Genomic DNA, 23274 nt, shown 5'->3' with positions numbered 1-23274 from the left:
ATATAAATTGTCAGTTTCTGTCCTTTGGTTACAAAAAACAAAGGTAGTTTCAATAACGTAATTGAAATTTGTAAGTACTTACACCCTAAACTGCATTATCTTTCATGTCTCTCATCTCCACAGGTTGATAGCACCGCCTCTTGTACCATATGAATTGTTCCTATTTATTCTTCTTTATTATTAACTATCTATTAACGTCTGTTCTAGGAAAAACGACATTTTAAAATTTTTGATAGATTATATTTATTGATTAATAACTATATAATAGACTTCTTCTTCTTTTTGAAGTGCCTCTCCAACTAGTGGAGGTTGGCTATCAGCTTCCTGCTCTCTTCCTTATTTTTGGTTCTGCGTAATAGCTCAGCAGCGCTGGCGATTCCGGTCCACTCTCTAATGTTACGAAGCCACGACTTCTTTCTCCTACCAACCTTCCTTTTACCAGCGACCTTTCCCATCATGATAAGTTGAAGGAGATTGTATCGTTGGTGTCGAAGAACGTGTCCCAAGTAAGCGATTGTCCTTCGTTTTACTGTCAGCATTAGTGCGCGTATACGGCCGATTCTTTTCAGAACTTCGACGTTGGTCACCTTCTGAGTCCAGCTTATGGACAGCATGCGTCTATATGTCCACATTTCGAAAGCCTCTATACGCTTACGAAGGTGTATAATAGACTAAAAGTATTATATTTTATTTAAATCAATATAGTATTACATATTATTGATAAAAAATAACATTATAAGTTTCTTTACCTACATATGAATCTGTAAAGCCTAAAAATCCATTATTCTTTTATAGTTAAAATCGGTATCGTGAATGAGACGTCAAGTCAATTTTACAGACTCAAGTTCATCTCTTACACCGTCTCCTCTACACGAACAAAGTGTCCGGTTGCAACGAAGCGATGTTATTACTGTTTACCCGCGGCCTTCACGACTTCGTGTTGTTTTAGAAATCGCTCCAGACACTTGTCTGAGGCCACGTGCTGTATTGGTAACAGAGAGTTTGCTGTGGTGTATGCTATTCGTTCATCTTCTTTAATAGCTAACACTGCTTGTTTTGCCTCTCTTACCGCCTAGCATATTGAGGAAGCCTCTTTTATTTAAAAAAAAATCAGTTTGTGTTTCATCTTTCGTTCTTCACATTCTATATGGCTCCTCTTCTTTCAATTTCTTACCGTTTATTCACATTTTAAGCTAATACTGCATTAGTGTTAATGTGTCCATTTATGATGATCGAAGTTCTTGTGAAATATCTGCATCTTATTTCCGATAGATGTCACAGTGTTCTGTATTTACGGTTATTAGTTAATGACTAATTCGCAAAAAGATAATTTTGTGGTTAACGTGTATGCCGGCTGACATTTAATTTTATTATTTTTTTAATTCATTACACGAAGCTGATGTATATATCAAAATAATTAGCAGAGATATCTTAACGTTTTTTCAATAATTATCATCTTTTATGAATACAAATTGCGTTTTATTTTTTATTGTACTTAAATAGTAATAATTTAAATATAAATAATGAACTGTTGTATTTTTATTTGGTTTTATTTTTTCCTCAATGAGATTTTAATTGTGTAAAAGTCGTGATCATTTCGTATTGAATTAACTAAGCAAATTTTTTCGGTGCTTATATAACCTTTTAATTAGGCTTTAAAACCGCCACTGCACAATGTGTGTAAGAAGTTTAATAATATGATATTATACGCCGAAAGCACATAAAAGTTTACAAACGTATTGTGATGGACTTAAAAGAATTTTTCCATACAACACAGCCTTGGTATTGCAATTTATGTGTATTAATTAATTAAAAAATGTGGGCACATTTATTCATGAATGTTTCAATCATCAATTCATATCAAAACTTAGGATAATTTTACGTCTAAGTAACAATTCAGCACCCAACGGTGTAACGAGCTTCATTGATAGTCGCTCTGTGCGTTTTATAGCACGCGCTCACGAACGCGTCCGCGCAATTTGGTGGAAGTGCGGCAAATGATCGCCTCAGGGGTCCGGCGTGCTTATGTCTGACGCGCGTGTTTCCATTCTACCGTCATTATATTACCACAGTACTTGAGGTGGAAAGGATTTGTAGATATATAAGTTTATTTACGATATTTATTTATATATCAGTGATCGTCAATCTTTTCGTTTACCTCAGAAACCTAAGAAAGGAGCTCGGATTTCTCTGTCACTTAAAGTCTGTTCAATTATTCGGTTACATGGGATTCAAGAAGGCCGAACTTTGGCTGTAGCGGATGCAATTGTCCAATCAGGTTTGATCATCTATTCCTTTGAAATTAAGATAATATAGCTTTCGTCTTATACGTGACCGTGGTTTGTTCGAAATATTTCTATTTGTAATATTCTTAATTAAAAATAAAAATACGATAAATTATTGATATCTTCTATTATATTTAAAGAATTAAATACAGATAGATGTCTAAACCTCCTGTCAATTGTTTTATTAACTTTTGACGTAAATTATAAAAGTATGTTTAAGTATTAAGTCAAAAATAAATATTGCTCTGTTTTTCAAGCAGCCGCATTTGGCAAGTTCACACTCGCTCAATGAGTCGAGGCAAGGAAAAACTACCTGTGCTCAGAAATTAGTACTCGTACTACGAGATTAGTAGACGAATGAATGTAAGCGAGATAGCCCAGCGGGTAGGCGATTGAAGTAGCAGTGGGTAGAACACATAGTACTCAGACCAACTGACCACTTTGGACTTAAAGTTCTGAAATGGAGACCACAGACCAGTAAATGCAGAGTAAAGCGTCCACCCACAAGCTGGGCAGACCGCCTTCTTAAGGTCTTCGAAAGACACTGGATGTAGGGCACTTTCAATTGGTAAGTTTCAAAATCGATGGCTGAGACCTCTGACTAAGAGTGGACCTCTTACGCCTGAAATGATAATGAAATACAGCACATATTTCATTACAGATTATAAATATTCACTTCATATATTTTAGTTGTGTTATTCATCTTGTCTTGTAAGTGGTTTCGTTCAAGTGTTACAATGGAAACGCGCCCATTACAAATTTAACTTGCACTGCATACGGAGACGTCGGTAATGCAAGCCCGGGGCGCGGACGTCGATTTTGGCTTCTGTTTAAAAACGCGATCATGAAATTAATGTACAACTCTCGCATGTGGATGCCGGCTGTTAAGTCCAAAATTTTCATAATTCTTCCATTAATAATCTGAAATAATTTCGACGTAACACTAAAATTACCTACATAGCGTACCTAACTATAATTGGTTAATGCTTGCAGCTTAAATTAAATAAACAACATCTGGGGTATTTAATGTACGATTTTTTACCTTGCAGACATTTAAAGATCCAAGTAGATTTCGTTTCGATTTGGATAATTATTGCGCTTCTTTCAGATACGCACCGCGAAGATCCTTAGTATATGTATAAGTGTAACTTTTTTTTTGCATTCACTTATATTGTTTTTTGTCGCTCAACGATCTGTAAAGAAGGCGCAAAACTTTCTGTCAACTGTTTGAGTTCCTTTTGAGCGCTATTATAAACGCATGTTCTAATATTAAGTCAAAATATATATTGCGACATCTTCTACTCTGGATATCATTGTCAATCTCACAGTTCTTTATGAAGCGATGGATAATACCCTCTGGATTTTTGATTTTCGGTTTGATGGAATCAGAAATTAAAGAGATTCGTAGAAAACGAATTTTTCTATTATAATTTTTATCGCTAGTGTTTTGTTTAGAATTTTTTTCGTTTTTACTAAGCGCAGACAGTTGTAAGAGGGATGCCGCTATTTGATACGGATCTTTCTTCTCCCAGCTGCAAGTCACGACAGCGTTCATATCTATATTTACATTTTTTATAGTTAAATACAAATAAAATTTATACATATAAAAAATACAATTTGGAAGTTTTACTCAATTATACATTAATAAGTACATAATTTTATTACAAGTCATTGCCCAAGCGCTACAGATTGTTAAATGCCTTGAGGTTTAGGATATTGTGCCGGGTCAACTCATGAAAAGATTCTTACCGACGTAGGCCAGCGAATTGGCAGTGGACAAGCCACTAAGTGAACAGAACAGAGGCCACACAGGGCCTTAAAGTTCTGGAGTGGAGACTCCAGACTAGAAGGCGCAGCAAAGAAAGTCCATCTATAAAGTGACAGACGACCTTGTGTTATCCGAGGATGTAGAACCAGGCCTCTTCCTACCGGTCATATTGGAGATCAACGGGGTAAACCCGTTGAATGACCGTGAGCTTTTTAATGAAGAAAACACTGTAAAACTATGTTTCTGTATTATAAGTCAACACATATCATAGTCAAATTTTTTCGTCTATGGTTTTGAAGGACATTTAACGAAAAAATAAATTAATAAATTATAAATTAATTGAGGTGGCTTCAATATTTTTAGTATTAGTGTCTTATGTTGAAGTATCTGATTATAAGAGAAATACAAATAGTACGCGAAACCACAATCTTGAAATTTTCAAGAGCGGTAATCGGGAACACATTGCCACTTGCCTCCAGCATCTAAATGGCTTCTGTAGTCGTGACGGCCAGAGGTAAGTTCGGCTTACTGCGTGCAAAGCCTGGAGCTCTTCCATACATATGATTTGTTTTCATACAACATTAGTAAGACTTCAAACGCATTTATTTATTTATGTCAGTCTTTGACGAACACTCTCCCTTTAAGACAATTCAATTGAGTTCAATAATTCGATCTACTGCCGAATGAGCTATACATTCACCATTCTAAAGCTTTTACACCTAGAATAACTATTACTCTTTAGTCTCTACAACTACAGAAATTCAGTTAATTTTTTTTTGTCTTTTCATTATATTCATATAAGTTACAAGTTCTTTAAAAATTAGGTTATATTATTCAGTATGGCTCTAGCTAAAATAATAAGTAATCAAGCGGTGGCTTACCATTCAACGAGAATCGTTAAGGAAAGGTTGAAGTTTAAGTTTGTTGTCCTTTTATTGCGTAAAATATTTGTTCTGCTCGTTTGGACACAGTCCGTTTTAAAACAAAGTGCTGTTCTTATATCACATTCTGTATCATCATCAACTAAAAACTTATAATTAGCGAGATACCCTTTGCTTATGTCTCAATAATTGTTTTTGAGAGGCTCGGTCAATACACGCGGGCTTTTTAGGGCTCTCACGACTGACGTCAATTAAATTTGATAGAGACCATTTAGGAGATTGATTAAAAATCGATACAGAATCGATTGCGGGCCATCGTAATAAATTCGGATCGTTCGCTCATTTTGTGAGGTACGGACGGAATTTTAAGTTGCTTTTTCGAAAACGATCCGCTGCGTATATTTCTTAACACTTTTATTTATCATCGCTAACTGCGTTTAAGGTTTTATTATCGATACTCGTATACCGTATGGACTCGATAAACCCGTCACTGGCCTTTACGAATGCTTCATGGAATTTTGATGAAATAACATAACTAAAAATATATATTATTTCTTATTGTTAAGCTCATCTGTTAGGGACTACAACTTCTTCTAACCCAAAACACTAAATTTCACTAATTTGGAATTAACTATTTTAAAATAGAAATAAAAAAATTACTATTTATAATTACGCTCAAATAAGACTATATTTTTTGTCACGTGAGAAACTTCTGCATGGAATACTCTCGTTGCGAGGGCAATGAAAAGCCGTACTTCTACCGGCAAAAACCCCACAGTCTTCTTTGACGTATTTTGTTGAAACGACGAGGCCAATTTCGCATCCTACTATAGCTTTAACGGCGTTGTCATAGTCAAGTCCATCATCGACCAACTCAAGATCTATATCAGGGTTTCCAAAATATGTTAACCAGATAACTTCGACTAACTACTGGTTACATTTTCAGCGTACCATCATGACGCCATCGTCTCAGTAGACGTGGTTCTTAGTCCTTACGGATCGCAGAGAGCACCCACATATCCTCTAACCCTTCATCGGAATACGCATTGTGCCGAATAGGTCATAAATGACGACTGCTAAGGAGACGGGATTGGGGAGCAATTACCAAGAGTTCGGCAGCAGCTCGAGATTTAGAACGCAAGTGCGTATCCTTTGGTTCCTAGCCTTGAAAGGCAAGCAATAAACTTGTGTCTTTTGGTTTAAAGACCTCAGCTTGATCCCATTAAGAGATAGCGTACGGCTATAAACAACACTTAGACTTGAAGGACACGTGTGCCTCCTCATTGGTCTATTCGTCAATCCAGCACAGGTTAAGCTTCCTGGTAAAGCAAAGCGCATGCCAGACTAGTTCTGTAAACAAGCCTAACTAGCGTCATAGATCATAGACAAACAGCACAAGTGGAAAATGCACTTCATTTCTTACACTGTGAGGTGGTACCAGCCAGAGACAGATCAGAACTATTAATTGTGTACACAGATGATAGGTGCAAATTGTAAACAATAATTAATTTTAATATTTAGTAATCTGAACTTTGAAAACGCTTATTAGCTTATTTCCTTATCAATACGCTATTTTTTATTTATGAAACCATTGACATTATTAAAGGTTGTGTAATACATTAGTTAATAGCAAATAAGCCTGAACAGCATTCACTTCTTTAAAGCTCTTACACTTATAATCAATCACCCTGTATTGTCATTGGAAAAGCAATTTATTTAAAATAATGTTTTTCTTTTCTTATGTACATCTCGATTTGTTTCAAATAATTTGACGTTAGACGAATGTAAAACATATTGATACGATGAAATAACGTTCATAAATGAATGACACAACGATAATAGATACGAAGCTTCAAACCAGAGATCGTTTTCTATCTAACAACACGCGTACAATATTAGTATAAATTTGCATTTTTATTATGTCTTAACATATTTAGAGGCAATAAATGGTGCTGTTCACATAATATGAATGTTCAATTGAATTTTTATGGACTAACCGTGATCTTAACAGGTGTATCAATCAGATTATGTTTAATTATACCGTCTAAATCATTTTCGTGATTTTTTTTTCTAATTTAGACATTTTTTACTTACCTATCTGTTTATTGTATTTTATAACCGTTACTTATTTTATGTGTTAAGTTGAAATGTTTATGGCACCTGGTTTTTTAAGTGTTTTGAATATAATTTTTCTAAAGATTTTTTTTATCACTAAAGAATTAAATGCCTTATTGTTCGATTTAAAAAGCAATCTTGTTATTTACTGCTTTAGAACATCGAAATAATTTTAGGTTTCGTGCAGATCTGTGATATATTGTGACAACTTATAATCGTTTTATTTTTAATCACATAAATATTTTTAGGAGCATCATGATAATAATATTTGATATATTATCAGCATAGTAGCTAGCTAACTAGAACTAGCATCTGATTACAAAAAAACAATAATACGTCGATCGTATTCACTTCAAATTTAACATTATCAACTTTTTTTTTTAACTTGTGACGTTTTTTTACTGTATAATAATTTTGTAATAATACTTATGTACATGATGACAAATTATCATAATTCATAGAAATAATCTGTTTCAGTAATAATATTAAGAATGTTGAATTAATCGATAGTGACGGTGTATAGAAACATTACGATGTTTAATTTTATTATCCAAGTGTATTTCATATTATTTTTGTAACTGTTGATGATGGATCTAAATAAATACAAAAAAAAAACAGTATTTAAGCGGGATAATGTCTCCGAGTAAAATTTTCGAAGGAATAGCATTTAAACAAAAATTACAAAAAAAAAATAATTCAAAAATGGAACAATTCAGTTTTAGTTTTAATATTTCTTTTTTTCGTCGTTTCAGCTTATAGACACCCACTACAAGGCATAGTCCTCCTTCTCAAATATATCTACGAGGGGATATCCCATAATTGCCGCGAATGCAAGCGGCGTAGATCATGCTAATGCTCATCTTCTGGAAGCTTATTCGTGAGCAGCGGCAATTCTTTAAAATTAATGCACTAAGTGAGAATTAAATAAGATATCTCAGGAATCGAACCGGCGACCTACGATTGAAGCCTCAGTCCACTACCGCTGGGCTACCACTGCTAGAAGAATCTAAATTTAAGCAAAGGGATTCTATCATAAAGGAGGTAATAAATCGGGGAATAAACACAAACGTCAAGCCATCTTTTCTCAAAAATCTCGTGTGCGTTTTGTCAATCGAGCACTCTCTTTCTATTGATATAATATGTTATATATTTTTACGTATCTTTTAAATCATGTAATACTCTATTACGAAACGTTGGACGCGGCGAGGATAGGAAGACCACTGGGTGGACCTATGACATAGTCAAAGTCGGGGAAAGACGCTAGATCTTTGGGTCGTTCTTCCTTGATTGTTATGCCTTGCAGTGATCGTTTACCGGCTGATATGATGATGAAAAAAATCTTTGTTTTTTTTTTATTCATACACGATGAATCTGTTTTTTATGGACGTTTTATTTTGACTCGATAATAGGCTTAATAAATAAGGAAAATTTAAATAGGGAATTTTAACAAAAGTTAATTTTAGTGGCTATCGTTTGCATATCTTGATAGTAAGACGAATAATCGATTAAAATCGGACGGTCAATAATGATTCGATTCAGCCGCATGCCCCGGCACTGTATCTCACCAGTTAATTGCACCGGGATTGGATCATGCAGCTCAGCGCACACATTCGACTCGCCCTCCTTATTTGTAATAATTTTCACGTCGTTGCGTATCGGTACGCATCGGCGGTCATAAGCTAACGTTGTCATAGATTAACTTTCTTCAGACACGGCAAAGGGTTAAATATTTTTATATTTTCTTGTAAGCTTCGAATTCATTAATAATCATCAGCTACATCTTGAAATTTTATTTAAAACTGACTAATTTTATGAATATTGAAAAATGTATAACTGGACATTTACCATCAAATTTGTTATCGATTAACATTCGGTAAATTCTATACAAAGGTTAATGATATCAGTAATAATAGATAACTTAATGATAGTAAAGTAAGAAAAAGCGTTTTTAAAATTAATTTTTTTACACATAAAATTTAACTATTATTTACCATTTAACTTTATACTATCACAACTTATTGGCCTAGCGTACTCCAAAAGAAAAAATAAAATAATGTAAGAAATTTCAGAGCGACCACTTTATTTATACAGACAGATTGTAAATTAGAGTAAAAGCTTTATAGGTTTTTGCTCTCAAACGAGCTATTCATTCACCACTTTAAATCTTTAGTAACTATAACCGAACACTCTATACAAATCGGGGCTTATTTTTAGATTGTATATTTTAACTATAAATGTAAATTTGTAAAAATAATTTGTATCAATTCTACAGTTAAGTTTCGCTGTTGAATAATAATTTCGATAACCAAATGAGAAACAGAAGACATTGATAGACGATACTAAATCTTCCTTTATTATGGTTTACCTTTTTGAAGTTTTTAAAACAATAACCAATCATACAATATAAAAGAGAGGAGATACGCAACATTTAGGGATTAAATTCCGTGTTTGTGGTGCTTCTATTTAAACTGTATTCTATTAAACCAGCTATTAGAGAAATGCGGACAATTTATACCTGTTATCGCAGCGGAGTTGAGCGTATTGCACTTAGACTGGCTTTTAATTCGAGATGATATTAAATGAAAATCTTATTGATTATGAGATTACAAATACATTCACGTAATTTCCACCCGCGGTGCGTTTGATGCGAATCATTATTTAAGGGATATCTCTATGAATTAAGATAAGGCACTTGGAAACTAAACGGTTATAGTTTGAAATAATACGGTCGAACGTTTTGAGATTAAACCGGCGGTTTATTCATAATTGCTAATTTTATATTAAGGAAGTCAAATTGCTAATTGTTCATACATTTACATAACGATCACGCGTAATGTTCAAACTTAAAGTTCCATAGTATACCAATAAATTTAACCGGTCCTATTGGAAATCTATGGGATAGCCCTATACCAGGTAGAACAAGGAGATGCTATGGCAGAAATGATGGTGGTGATGCAAATCAAAATGCCGACAGCTACAGAGATGCCATACTCCGGATTTCAATATGAATTAGAATTAGAAATGAAGAGATCCCTAGAAGCACAAAAGTAACCGTCTTGTTTCAATAATAAATGACGACAAAGATAGGCCAGCGTTTTTCAAATACTGCAGGGCCATAGTTGAGGACGTGATCAAAAGAAAACAAAAAATAAACAGGTCGGGTAAATGTAAATAATATATATATATATATATATAAGTAAGGATCATTGTAAATAATCATTCACATTAGACAATAATTTAAATTTTAATACATTCTGGATATTTTTAAAATGATTGATTTTTTAAAACGATTATTCAATTTCTGAATTGAGTTGATATATTTTAAGTAAGAAAAGGATCAATATTTAGCCACTTCCGCACATGCAAAGGATTTGCATATGCGGAAGTGGACTTCCGCAAAGTAACGCCTGATTCCATTCAATATTTGATATATTTTGTTGCAGATACGACATCGATTCGGTCTTTTTGACGAGGTGTGCACATCCGGCGGTGTTCAAGTGCGGCATTGCAACTGGGTTAGATTCCTTCGCGTGTCCGAGAACTACGGACCACAAGTAAGTGATTTTGAAAATATTTATTTATTTGTTTTTTTTTCTATACGAAAATAAATCGCGAAATTTCGATTGGCGTTAAGTTCGGGAGTTTTCCCATTATATTCTAGGTAATTATTTAATATATAAGAGGGAAAATCAGTTAAAAATAGTGAACACAAATTTTGTTTTATCTGAAAAACGTTAGAATAAACTTTACACTACTATCACCATCTGTCATTCAAAACTAAAAAAGACATGTAAGGATATGTAACAAAAAAAATAACGATGTAAAATAAATTTTCGATAAAAGATAACTATGATTGAATATTCGATTTGTCATTTTATTACAGGTAAATTTAGTGTGCACCAAAATAAAAGGCGAACCGGTATACGAAGCAGTGAAACCAATATCGGTTCATACGGAGCTCATTGTTTATTACTTACCTGAACGTCCTGAAGAGCTTTTCTTCGTCAGGATGAGGAACAACTTGTATAGACAGACGATGGACTCTATTTTAGAAGGTAAGCAAATTTCTGTACAACGTTCTCCCACATTGCGGACAGACGAACTTGTTGTGGTCCTCGGACGACGCTAGATGCAACTATCAACTGGTCCTATTGGAAAGCCTTGGGGGTGGTTGCTGTGCATCAATGGAGAGTTTAACGGCTAAAATGATGGTGATTGTAATGATGATGATATTTAAAACCCGCTTTAAGGCATGATAGGATACCATCGAATTTAAACAGCGAGCATCACCTTTCTTTAACCCGGGAAGAGATACCTGTAAATAAAAGTAAGAGTCTTGCGTATAAATTGTAACAAACATCTGTGTAATCAAAATGTAAACAGCATTATGTGACTACAATTACTACTCTTTGAAAATTTTAAGAAATAAAAATATCATCCTTTCTTTCACTGCATATATAGTAAACACTTCTTTTAGTAATTTCTATCACATATGTATAGACGCCGGGGTCTTAAGATTTTGGAGACCACGGATCGACAAAGAAGGACACACCTATGTGGAGAGATGACTTTACTAAAGTGATTAGAAAAAGCAGGATGAGCAGCTTACAACCGGTTATTGTAAACCTATACTAAAACGTCCATCGATCGACGTCCTGCAGCTGAAATGATGATGTATTTCACCTGTTGATGTTAATGCTGGTAGAGCAAGGGTTTTTGCAGCTTCATAGGAACTGAAGGGTTCACGAAATTATCCATATGAAACAAGCCCGATTTCGGGCGTCTGGGTGTAAAGTATAACTAAGTGAGATGAAATCGAAGAGTACTCGGCGATTTGAAGTAAGATATGGGTTGGACCCGTCTATGATGTCAAAAATAAATCGTTTTCGATATAATAAACAATTATTTGTTATTTAATTTCGTACGTTTGCGTGTTTTACTGAAGCCAGAAAGAAATTAGACAGTAGTAAAAAAATTTTCTATCTTAATATCTCAAAGTATAAATATATAAATAAATCTTTATATCTTAAAGTTTAATACATAATGTTACTATGATAACAAGTTTGAAAGTAAATTTTATGCTTAACACGTACTTAAAATTTCAAACACATCGTAATGATATTTGCTATATAATACATTCAAACTAATACAAAATAAATACCTTCAACTGACAGCATGTATAATCAATATAATATACACGACACTATTAAAGTATTTATGCTACATACAATCTATAGAAAATAACGATTGTTAAGTTTGTATCCATGCAACGTAGAACATGTTGTTAAGAAGGTGAAAGTATAATTGTCTTTTGGCATGTTTCAATCAGTTTATCAAATTCAGCACTATTTACAATGTCTTCATATTTCTTTATTAACATTTGTTTACATTAAATTACATTTAACTCGTAATATCTACCTAAGTAAAGTGTTTTAATGTTTTCGATATGTTTGATTAAATTATATCCCAGATTTCAATAATGCCGAACATAACCTATAAAGTGAAGAATATTCACAAAAATCGAATCAAATTACATGTAAAGAAAAAACGTGCCCATATTTCGGATTATTACTTATTAAAACAAATTTTTGCATATCTATCTGTCCCTGCAGACTTATTTATTTAATATTATTTATTGTACACGTTAGGATACATTTAATAAGTTTTACAATAATATACAAAAAACGTACAATGGGCGGTCTTATCACACAAGGCAACCTGTTCCAGACAACCATAATATGGAAAAGGTAAAAGTACTAATAATGGGTAAGACTCAGTACTACCAGAAGCTAAAGCCGTCATCCATATTAGAGTTATCACTTCAAATTCACTCCTTTGAAAGCTCATAAAATCATAACCAATTACTCTCTTTAGACATAATAAATACTATACAATATATCTAATTGAAAAACTAAATAAATCGTTATTGGTACAAGGTATTCGTATGTAAAATAAAATTCCACAAACAATTTTAGATCTGCTACTAGAGAAATTTTAGATCAATATTAAAACATATAATTGAATAAAGTATATTATTCTATACAAGAATGCTATATTGAAGTGTGAGTGTGTGGAATTAAATGTTGATGATCACGTGGGAACTTAATTATTGTCATGGACTCATTGTAAAACTATATTTGAAAAGAACATATCGAGTTTCTCGCATGCTCTTCTCAGCAGAAATGACTTCTGAGTCGGCGGTGGCGTCTTTTAGAACTGAAAATACCGACAGATTTATGTTGTTCGAAAGTGCTTGTAACTGCCTATTTGAATAAAGAATATTTTGATTTTATTTAGTTACTAATAAATATATTATGAAGAATGAGGATATTATATACATATAACATATTCACATATTGAAAGAGCAATGGAGAGGGCTATATTCTTATTTTCGCTGCAAGATCAAAGCAGAAAAGAAGATATCAGCAGAAGAACTATGATCACCGATGTAGCTCGAAGTCTTGCTCGTCTGGAGTGCCAGTGGGCGGGGCCCATCGCTTGTGCAACCGATGGCCTTTGGGGTCGAAAGGTTCTCGAGTGGCGACCACGAGCCGATAGACGCGGCGTGGGTGGGCCCTCCTCCAGGTGGACTGACGGTATATTTAAGGTCGCGAGAAGTCCCTGGATGCGGACAGCGCAGGACCGGTCATCTAGGCGATCTTTGAGGGAGGGGTATGTCTTACAGTGGAGGTTCATCGGCTGAAAAGTAGAAGAAAGTAAGAAAAGGACCAATATTTAGCCACTTCCGCACATGCAGCGGTGCATGCAGTGGCGGTTGTGTGATTCGCATTGTTTGCCGCATACGCATTTATCAGCGGGCTGGCGCGCGATGCCTTTCATTGCACGACTACCACTGCATGTGCGGAAGTGGCTAAATATTGGTCCTTTTCTTACTTAGGATGGACTTCCGTGAGGTAACGCCTGATTCCATTAAATAAGTAGAAGAAAAAAATCACATATACGTATTATAAACGTCCACGATAAATTTTAATTACGACGCCAATCCTTCTTTCAATATGTCACAAACTTTATTAAACAACATATAACATATAACGGCTACCTGTCTCCTCTTATTCATTTATTACAAAATGTATGTTTGTTATGAAATATATTCTTATCTTAGTATATATTGTAAAATCTAGTTATGTTATTTGTCTTAATGACATTTCAATTTGTAATAAAATTTCATTTTCTCATTGAAGTGGAAAGGCGGAACGCTTTATCGGAGCGACAAATAGAAAGGAGAGGATTTATTATCTGTGAATATTTTCGCACGCTGATAGGACAAGCGAATGGAATATCTAAAGATTGAGTTCGTGTTTTACGAGACCCAAGTTGACATTCGATCGCGAAGGTAGATAGACAAAGGCTCGTTAGGCGTGTCTCTCTTTAGAGCTTTTTAACCATGTGTGATGTTCTTTGAGCTACTTCGATAATTCAAGGTTTAGATTATCATGCTATATTATCTTTTCTATCGTTAATTTTTTTGGAATACGGGAAAAACATGTAGAATGATTGGTTATAGATGTAAAATCTTTAAAGGGATTTATAGACTATATAGCTCATTTGCTGTCAATTAATGTATAGTACATCACATGCAAAATAAATGGTAACAGTAATAATATATAACGTGATATTAATATAATAAGGAATAGCGTTATCTTTTCCCGCAAACTCTGTGTAGGTCCGGCGTATTCCAATAGAAAATAAATTTAAATTGTTTCAGAGTGATCACTTTACAGAAGGTGATTGAATATAGTTGTAAAAACTTTAAAGCTTTTATACCTATAACTAACTATCCTGTAGATGTTGATCAAAAACTATAATCAGAAAATGTTTTTTAATATTCATTGTTGTTCATGTTTTTTTTGTTTAATTGATCGGAACTAATTGTCTAAATTTTGAAATAAGTTAAAACAAAACATTTATTAAAACTGAAATGCATTAAAAGAGTAGAGAATAACTTAAATATAACCAATACATAACAACTTCAATTTGAAGAATTTTCGCTCTAATTACTTCAGGTTAAGGTTTATCTTTTTATCCTTCGGGCAATATGTCAAAAATACCTTTACTAAACAACACTGAAAGAGATCATCATCATTATTATTCCAACCGTAAAACGTTCACTGCTAGAAGTAGGACTCGGCCAAAAATACCATTAAGACCAGTTCGAAGCGGGCTATACCCATTTGAAGGAGAGAAGTTGTTGTTATTAGATGTAAAAAACAGTGGCGAAATTAATATAATTTATTTTATGTAATTACGAAAAAAATACGTCGTTAAATTCGTTTTGTTTTACAGCAGATCTTTAAATAAGCACACGTAAAATTTATTTCGCCGTATTTCACTTGCGAGTATATTCCTTACCGAAACACTATTCGAATCACAAGTAATCAGTGTCTAAAATATCTTGACTACCATCCTGTTTTATTTTTGTCACAGTGTATTTGAACCAGTATAATATATTATCATTTCATTCATATGTATATTTACTATGTAGAGTTAGTAATTCGTTGATAGAATTGTATCGAATCATTGTATTGCTTATAGGACTCCCTTTGATCGGAATGCGAACAATATAACAGTCCATGCAGATGCAGTAAGATTAAGCGGATAGTGGTAGGCTGCATAATACGCAGAATCTGTGTTCTGAATGTTCTGGAGAAGCCTCAATGTTTATAGATGAACTTGAAACATCGCGGGCAAATGCAGGCTCAAGCTCTAGTAGTTTTATTTGAAATCTATGTGGATGGTTTATGTCTAACAATGGGCGTCATATGGCTGAAATAATAATGATGCAAATGCTATGTAAGGAATCCTGCTTTTGTTACTTCAGAAATTTATGGTAACAAACTGCCTTTTAAATCCTCCGGTATTGGCTGTGCTAAGGCTCTTGAGTGAGTTCCGGAATTTTAGTTCATAAGAAAGTTGTAAATGCCAAAAGATAAACGAAATTGATTCGTGATAACCTATAAAAGTAATTATAATAATAGGTTTTTCGTTCCTATTATTAAAGTAAGTTACTGTATTCGAATTGGCAAGTTGAATGGAATGCTACGTAGTACAGATCGTTGTTGAGGCTTTAATGCTCTAGAGTAGGAATCATGGATCGGCAATCGTGGAACGTCTAAGGTATTTAATAACTTGTTAAGATCGTCGGAAAAATTTGGATGCCGACCACTTTTAACGCATGTAGAAGACGTATAGTGGTCATTCAAATTATTTTGATAAAATTAAATTGATAGTTCAAGTCTTTAGTAAAATAAAGATTATATTCTGAATAAGAACGTGTAGTAAATCGATCATAGATAACGTTTTAAGTTAACCATCATACCGATGTCGGTATAAAGTGGTACTACTTAATTTAGCTGTACTGTGGACTGTTCGACTGTAAGCGGTCGCATCAAAGAACATTCCGCCTCCCGATGGCGTCTCGTTTCGGTAGTCGCGCGTTTTGTGATTGCTTTTTTATCGCGCTAAGGCCATGGACAGAGTGCGGGGATATAGCGTTGTCGTTATGTGATTTATTATACGTTATCGTTTTAATGGAAAACAATTTTTATACTTTGACATCAGCTGATGCGGTAGCATTTTTAAATAAATAACTTACGCGAATGTCATTTGTCTTACGTCATTGCACGCTAATGAGAAATTAAGTTGTCTTATTGAAACGGAAATGGTTAGAGCGGGTTTATAAGAGCTGATAATTAAATATAAAATGTAATCTACATATATTTTTTTTTCGTAATTTCTATATTTTTAAGTATTTTTGATATTTTCTTCGGTTCTTAGTAGAATAATCATTATCATCACCTAAGCTGTGAGGTGTCCATAGCTGGACATAGTCCTCCTCCATAGATTTCCTGAAGATGGATGGTTTCCATTTCCAAACCTTAAGGTCCAAGCAGTCATCTATTCTGAGCGTATACATGTGGCCTGCCTACTCCCACTTAAGTAGTGTAATAGCATCGCAAAGAATCTAATTTTTATCTTCTGTGTTATTGAAAATTCGTAGTTTATATAATTAAATTTAAGAAGAAAAAGTTAAAGAAATATTAAAAACTTCCATTCTTATCATAAAAACCATCTACGCCGCGGTTCGAATGGATGCAAATAATTAAATTGAATTTTATCTATAACCATAACTCTTCAATTATTATAAACACGCCTTAAATCAGTTATATAGGCGGTGAGATAAGGCAGCGGCACCGTTTGGCCCTGCAAAGGCAGATCCGATCGAAGACCATATCGATACGGCCGCAGCTGTCGACGGAAACTCTCTGTAGCCGCATAAACATATCTCTTATATTGTTCCAGTCCTTTTACCGCGTACACAAGTGCGAGTTATCGTGTGACCGAAACACAATTGTCCACAGCCGGCTAAATCGCACAGCGTTGTTACAATTTTAATGCGAACTTTTTGTATTCTCTCTGTCGTTTGTGAAAAGAATTTTCATCTTTTAATTATTTGTAAAAAAAGACAAATATTGGCGTTATTTCTGTAAATTTTTAACTCTTACAATTATGATTTAAGAATGTCTTTACCTATTTACTTTGTCTCTTTTTATAAGTGTCAATATACTTCCAGGAAGAAATTTAAAAAAGCAAAATTGCTATAAAACATGAATAATTTCCGGTTTATTTCAGGAAGCTTCCCATATTCCCATATTTTATTATCAGAAATTGTAATTATAACAAATATAAAAATTGGTCTAGGTCTAGTTAAAACTAAATACAAAATAATGTTACGTTATCGACTAAATAAATAACATGAATAGTTGTGATTATTTGCCATTCACACTCTTGTGTATGTGTATACATTGGTGATAGAAAGCACTTTCTTACACATCATGCGCGACCAGGTATAATGTTATTACTACTGTTACGTAAAGTTATAAAGACAAAATCTTTGCGCATTTCACAATTAAATTTCAATTTCGCGCATTTGATGATTCGTTTTCAAATTTATAATGTCTGTATGTATAAATCTTATTATCAACTTGTAAAACGTTTTCGTTACAGATATTCTAATCTGATCGAATTGTATATCAGTTCAGATTTCGATCTGACCGATAAATTTATGTCACAGATCTCAAATAATAGAGACGCCATTGTGTAATTCAAATTATTTAAATGAGTGGCATAAAACGATTGTCATCTTGCGAGATACAATCGATTTGTGCTTCATATTGAAATCTATGCTTAAATATCGCACGTCTATATTCAATATTATTAATTAACTATATAAATAGATTTAAATTTTCATTTAGAACTAAATGTAAAGGTCTATAAGATATAGGAATAAAAGCTTTAAAACAAAAATTTTACCAAAAAGCTTTAAATTTTTACATGTATATCCAATCAACCTGTATAAAATTACTTTTAAATATATTACTTTAGTTAAATTTGTAGATTGAAATGATTGGGATGCAGGGAAAGAAAGTATACAATAGGTAATTTTAATACGTACTAATCTGAATTTTGTAAACGTTTTTTCTACTATTACATTATTCGTTATTTCTGAAACCATTGACTTCTGGATAAGGTAAATCATACATTAATTAACAGTCAAAGAGCTATACATTCACCCGTTTAAAGTTCTTACACCTATTACCAATATGTTTGTATGTCGTTCAAATAAAATTTTGTAACTTTTAGTGCAAAGAAATCGAAGTGTCGAGACTTGTTTCAAAATTAGTTTCATAATAAAAGTAAATTGCCTACACATTTACAATAAGGCTTTAGGAGATTGTCAATTAATTCTCTCATTAAAATCTGCTCTTATTCGTGCAAATTTTCGATAATAAAAGTTTCGTCTTAATTAGCCGTCCACGTCATATTAATTATGAGCGTCAATGAACTGAGTTGGGAATTTGAATTGACTATATAAATACTTTTTGTATTATAAAAATGTATACTTTGTTCATAGTTGGAGATTTTTTTGAATCATCCGTTGGATGTCTTCTTATTATGTTTATATCTTTTACATCTCTGTCACGTCGAAGTCAAAGTGAATATTAAAATTTTTAAGACATTTCGACAATATCTTCCTCGGTTATTATTTAAGGTAGTGTTAATGGAATGACACTTGCGTTCATATTTCGCGTATTCGATTTTCGGGATAAAATCTTATATAATTCACACTTTGTGCATTAATCACATAGGGTTCCCATTACTATGGTATCATGGTTATGGTATATCCCCATAGATGTCTTTGGGGCAGGCCCATGCCTAACCGTGGGCGTCTATGGGCTGAAACAACGACGATTTGTTCAGTATCTAAACGCTAAGTTTATGTAGATATATACATAAATATGCAAAGGATAGAAAGAAAGAAATTTTTATTGGTAGCTTAGCTTAAAATAAATTCAGGCTTCGTACTGCGGTACATTTTATCTGCAGTTTTTTTGACGTTTTTTTATTGTATATAGGCAAATGAATGTTATAAGTAACAATAGCAAACGTTTTTAAAAATATTTTATCGCTATGAAAGAGTAGTGTAGAACATAAATCAAAATATTAATAAAACAATTCTTCTACAGATTCTCCTTTAGACCTATCTACTTCTCTTCTGTCTCGAGTTCTGCTGCCTATATCACCTCCGTCGGGAGCTGAAGACGAACACAAGTCAGTATCTGGTGACTCTTTAACGTCTTCATCGGCCGGTTCATCGAGTGAACTGTTGGAAATGACGCCAAAAATACAAAGAAGACCGGCGAAGTCTGAAAGAGCGTTGCTGCCTTGTGAAGTGTGTGGGAAAGCTTTTGATCGTCCCTCATTGTTGAAAAGGCATATGCGCACCCATACAGGTATATTCCTTATTTAATAATTTTTAATTAAAGAAAATTATCATTATGAAAATTTTAATAATTTGAATTATTCGAGAAAAACAAGAGAGTGAAGGTGTTAATTATAAGTATCAGATTTTATGGTCAAATATATAAAATACAGGTAGTATTGTCCCTTGCCACTCTTGGCCCGTACTGCCTTATGTGTGTGTAATTTCATAAAGTCCGTTCTTGATACCTTTTACACGCTAAAAAATATTCTGACCAAATTTTATATCCATAAAAGATTAACTATAGAGTTAATTAAAATATATCTGCATTTTTTAACGAACTCCCACTCAACAAACATTTTAAATTAAAATTTTGTTACAGGGGAAAAACCTCACGTGTGCATGGTTTGCAACAAAGGCTTTAGCACTTCGAGTAGTCTAAACACACATAGAAGAATACATTCCGGTGAAAAACCGCATCAGTGTCAACACTGCGGCAAAAGATTCACAGCCAGCTCGAATTTATACTACCATAGAATGACACATATAAAGGTAGGTTACACTCCTAATACTCATAATTGGATAATAGCTCTATGAGATCCTATAACAGAAACTTTAAACGTGTTTATTCCATGAAAGCACTAGTCGAGATTTCTTTCGTCAAGTCATGGAACGTAAGAAAAGGACCAATATTTAGCCACTTCCGCACATGCAGTGGTAATAGTGCAACAAAGTTCACCGCCCGCCAGCCCACTGATAAATGCGTATGCGGCAAACAATGCAATATATCATGAATAATAATCAATGAATATATCCTTATTTTACCATTGAACTACAACATTTGTAGATAATAAACTCTACAACAAGTTCTCTAAGTTTCGTTTTCGTTTTCATTACAAAAGTTATGTTCAATAGTATTTAATAAATATTAAATTATTATAAAACATAAAAATGATGCTTTGTATGCCAGTGGCCAAAATTTTTAGGGATCGAGTTCTAGAACTAATTCTTCTCCATCATAGCTGGATTAGAAGTTGGAACGTGATTTTGTCAATCGTGTTTATTCTGTTTGAAACAGCTATGCTAATTTATCAGTCGTCATGAGCTAAGGAACGAATAATATCATCTAGAAAAATATTTCAATTTAAATTACACTACTTTACTTACTACACCTTACCCGTTGAAATAAGGTAATTATAAATCACGAGCAGAGGATTACAAATTCTCATACTTATTTATTTTTTAAAATTTAATTAAAAAAATAACTTTAAATGATATTTTTTTAATTAACACGAAGTTAGGTAACGCAAAGGTCATAAACAGTTGGTTATTTTTTACAATGTTTCTTGTTGATATTATGACTTATACTATATATATTGGATAGATTTACTTATGTGAACAATTTTATACTACACTGATATTAAAGCCGCGACGAAGCATTTAAATGCATCAGGGCAGAAAAGTCGGGGTTCGTGGAGCGTGCCCGTGGGAACACCGGGTCGCAGGTTGCGTCGACTTGACAGTAATTTTTAAATCACTTCTTTATTATTTCATTAAAGAGGCGTTATGGTGTGATAATAAACAATCTATTTTACAACGTTGTTTGAAAAGTGTGTTTGCTATAAATCAAAATGTTTTAAGATTGATATCGTTTAAATCTGACAAAGAATTTGAATTAAAAAATTTTAGTTTATCTATGTTCTTATTTTGTGTCCTTGTTACAAGACTTTTGACTTCTCTAGGAGATCAAATTAGAAATGAGAAGATCCATAAACGAACGAACGTAACCGACGTAGCCCAGCTGATAGTCAAGTTGAAATGACAATGGGCAGGCCATATAGCGTCCAGTATTAACAGCTGCTAAAGCCTTAAGGTTCTAAAGCGGAACCCACGACAAGGGTACCGTAGGACATCCACCAACACAAGACAGACAGGCTACTATATTAATCCGATGCTTTACATGGACCGCTTCCAACCAGTTCAGTTGAAAAGCTATGGCGAGTTCTGTGCCCAGCAATGGAAGTCCTAAGGCTAGTACAAAGAAAAACGAGAGATTTTTTTTTCTGGTGCGGTTAGATGGTTGAGTCATTGTTGTGATTTATAATTGTGTTTAAAACGAACACACATAAAACGATAATTATGAAAAATCATATTCTGTTGCTTATACAGTTTTCACAATCACGGAAACTTATATACAACACAATTGTTTTGCGTAACCCTATAAAAACGATTTATCCTTGATAAGACAATAGATGATGCCATTATAGTTTTTCTAATGATAATTCACATGCTCCTATAGCGTATCCTTTTGCATCACATTATGATGCCACGGAGTTACTGGTAATTATTTATTTTTTTTCCACCATTAACTTAAACATCATTTAATTATCCGCATAGATTCTTCCGTGACAAAACATAATTTAACATTGTTCCATAACAACGTGAATACTTCTTGTTTGCGTCTTATATGCAAATAGGTTTAAAAAATCTTTGAAAAGGTCTTTGATGTATATCATAGTTTTAATTTTTGTGATTTTCTCATTAAAGATAAATATTAATAACACAATGTTATGAATTAACAATCACGATTAAAAGGTTTATTGCTATATATAACTCTCTCTGTGATCTATTATGGATGCAACGAATAGTAAAATCAAACAATTCGTACTTTCTAAACAATTTACTTTTACATGGTCGATGTAAACACAGGTTTACTAATTTACCATGATGATATCGGACAAGAGCCGTGGCTGGCCCGTCATTATTTTTAAAGCAATAAGATTAGTGTTCTCAAAATATTTAAATATATATTAAACGATTTTATTAATTTATATTCCATAATAATATGCATGTAGTTTTGAAGCGCATTGTACGATTTTATAAGAACATATAAGAGCATAAAAATTTATTTACTAATACATAAATCAAAATTAATCTCATTATAGCATATCAATGTAATGCGTTTATACTGCTTTGTAAATTATATACCTTTTTTTATACCTTAATTTTTTTTAACTTGCCTCACTATATTTTATAGCGAAAGTTTATGGTATATGGTTATGGCAGGTTACTAGTTTATTTATAGATTTTATGATCCACCTAGAATCTTATATATTGATCACTTGCGTATATGAAAAGAGTCGCGAGTTCGATTCCTCGGATAAAATATCATCTTATTCACACTTTGTGCATTAATTATATGGGATTGCGTCGGCACAAAAACAAGTTTCTAGAGGATGGGTAGCAGCGTCCTCTGCGTACCATAATACCACACTGCAATCGCCAACCCGCCTGCATTACGATAATGGTATATGTTCCCATAGATATGTTCAGTGAGGCTTATGACTTGCAGTTAGCGTGTTAGGCTAAAACGAGGAAAACAGGAATGTATTGAAAAACCGCCCTCAAAAGATTTACAATTTTTTTGAAATTCAGACATAAGTA

At 33.3% G+C, this 23274-nt stretch overlaps 1 protein-coding gene across 1 annotated transcript in view; it reads left to right on the top strand.

Annotated features, from left to right (window-relative positions):
* Positions 1–23274, top strand: part of LOC137933032 (zinc finger and SCAN domain-containing protein 31-like) — an 87048-nt gene that overhangs the window by 42842 nt on the left and 20932 nt on the right. The window contains exons 2-5 of the mRNA XM_068776766.1: positions 10493–10603; positions 10933–11104; positions 19595–19861; positions 20213–20382. Of these exons, the coding sequence (XP_068632867.1) occupies positions 10493–10603; positions 10933–11104; positions 19595–19861; positions 20213–20382 (720 nt within the window). The remainder of the gene's footprint in view (positions 1–10492; positions 10604–10932; positions 11105–19594; positions 19862–20212; positions 20383–23274) is intronic.

Source organism: Battus philenor, unplaced genomic scaffold (assembly GCF_028537555.1).
Source record: "Battus philenor isolate CCGP_79_NKW_IND1 unplaced genomic scaffold, ilBatPhil1.0.hap1 SCAF_12, whole genome shotgun sequence".
NCBI classification, from domain to species: Eukaryota; Metazoa; Arthropoda; class Insecta; order Lepidoptera; family Papilionidae; genus Battus; species Battus philenor.
Note: the sequence above shows the minus strand (reverse complement) of the source record. Positions and strands in the feature narration are given on the sequence as shown.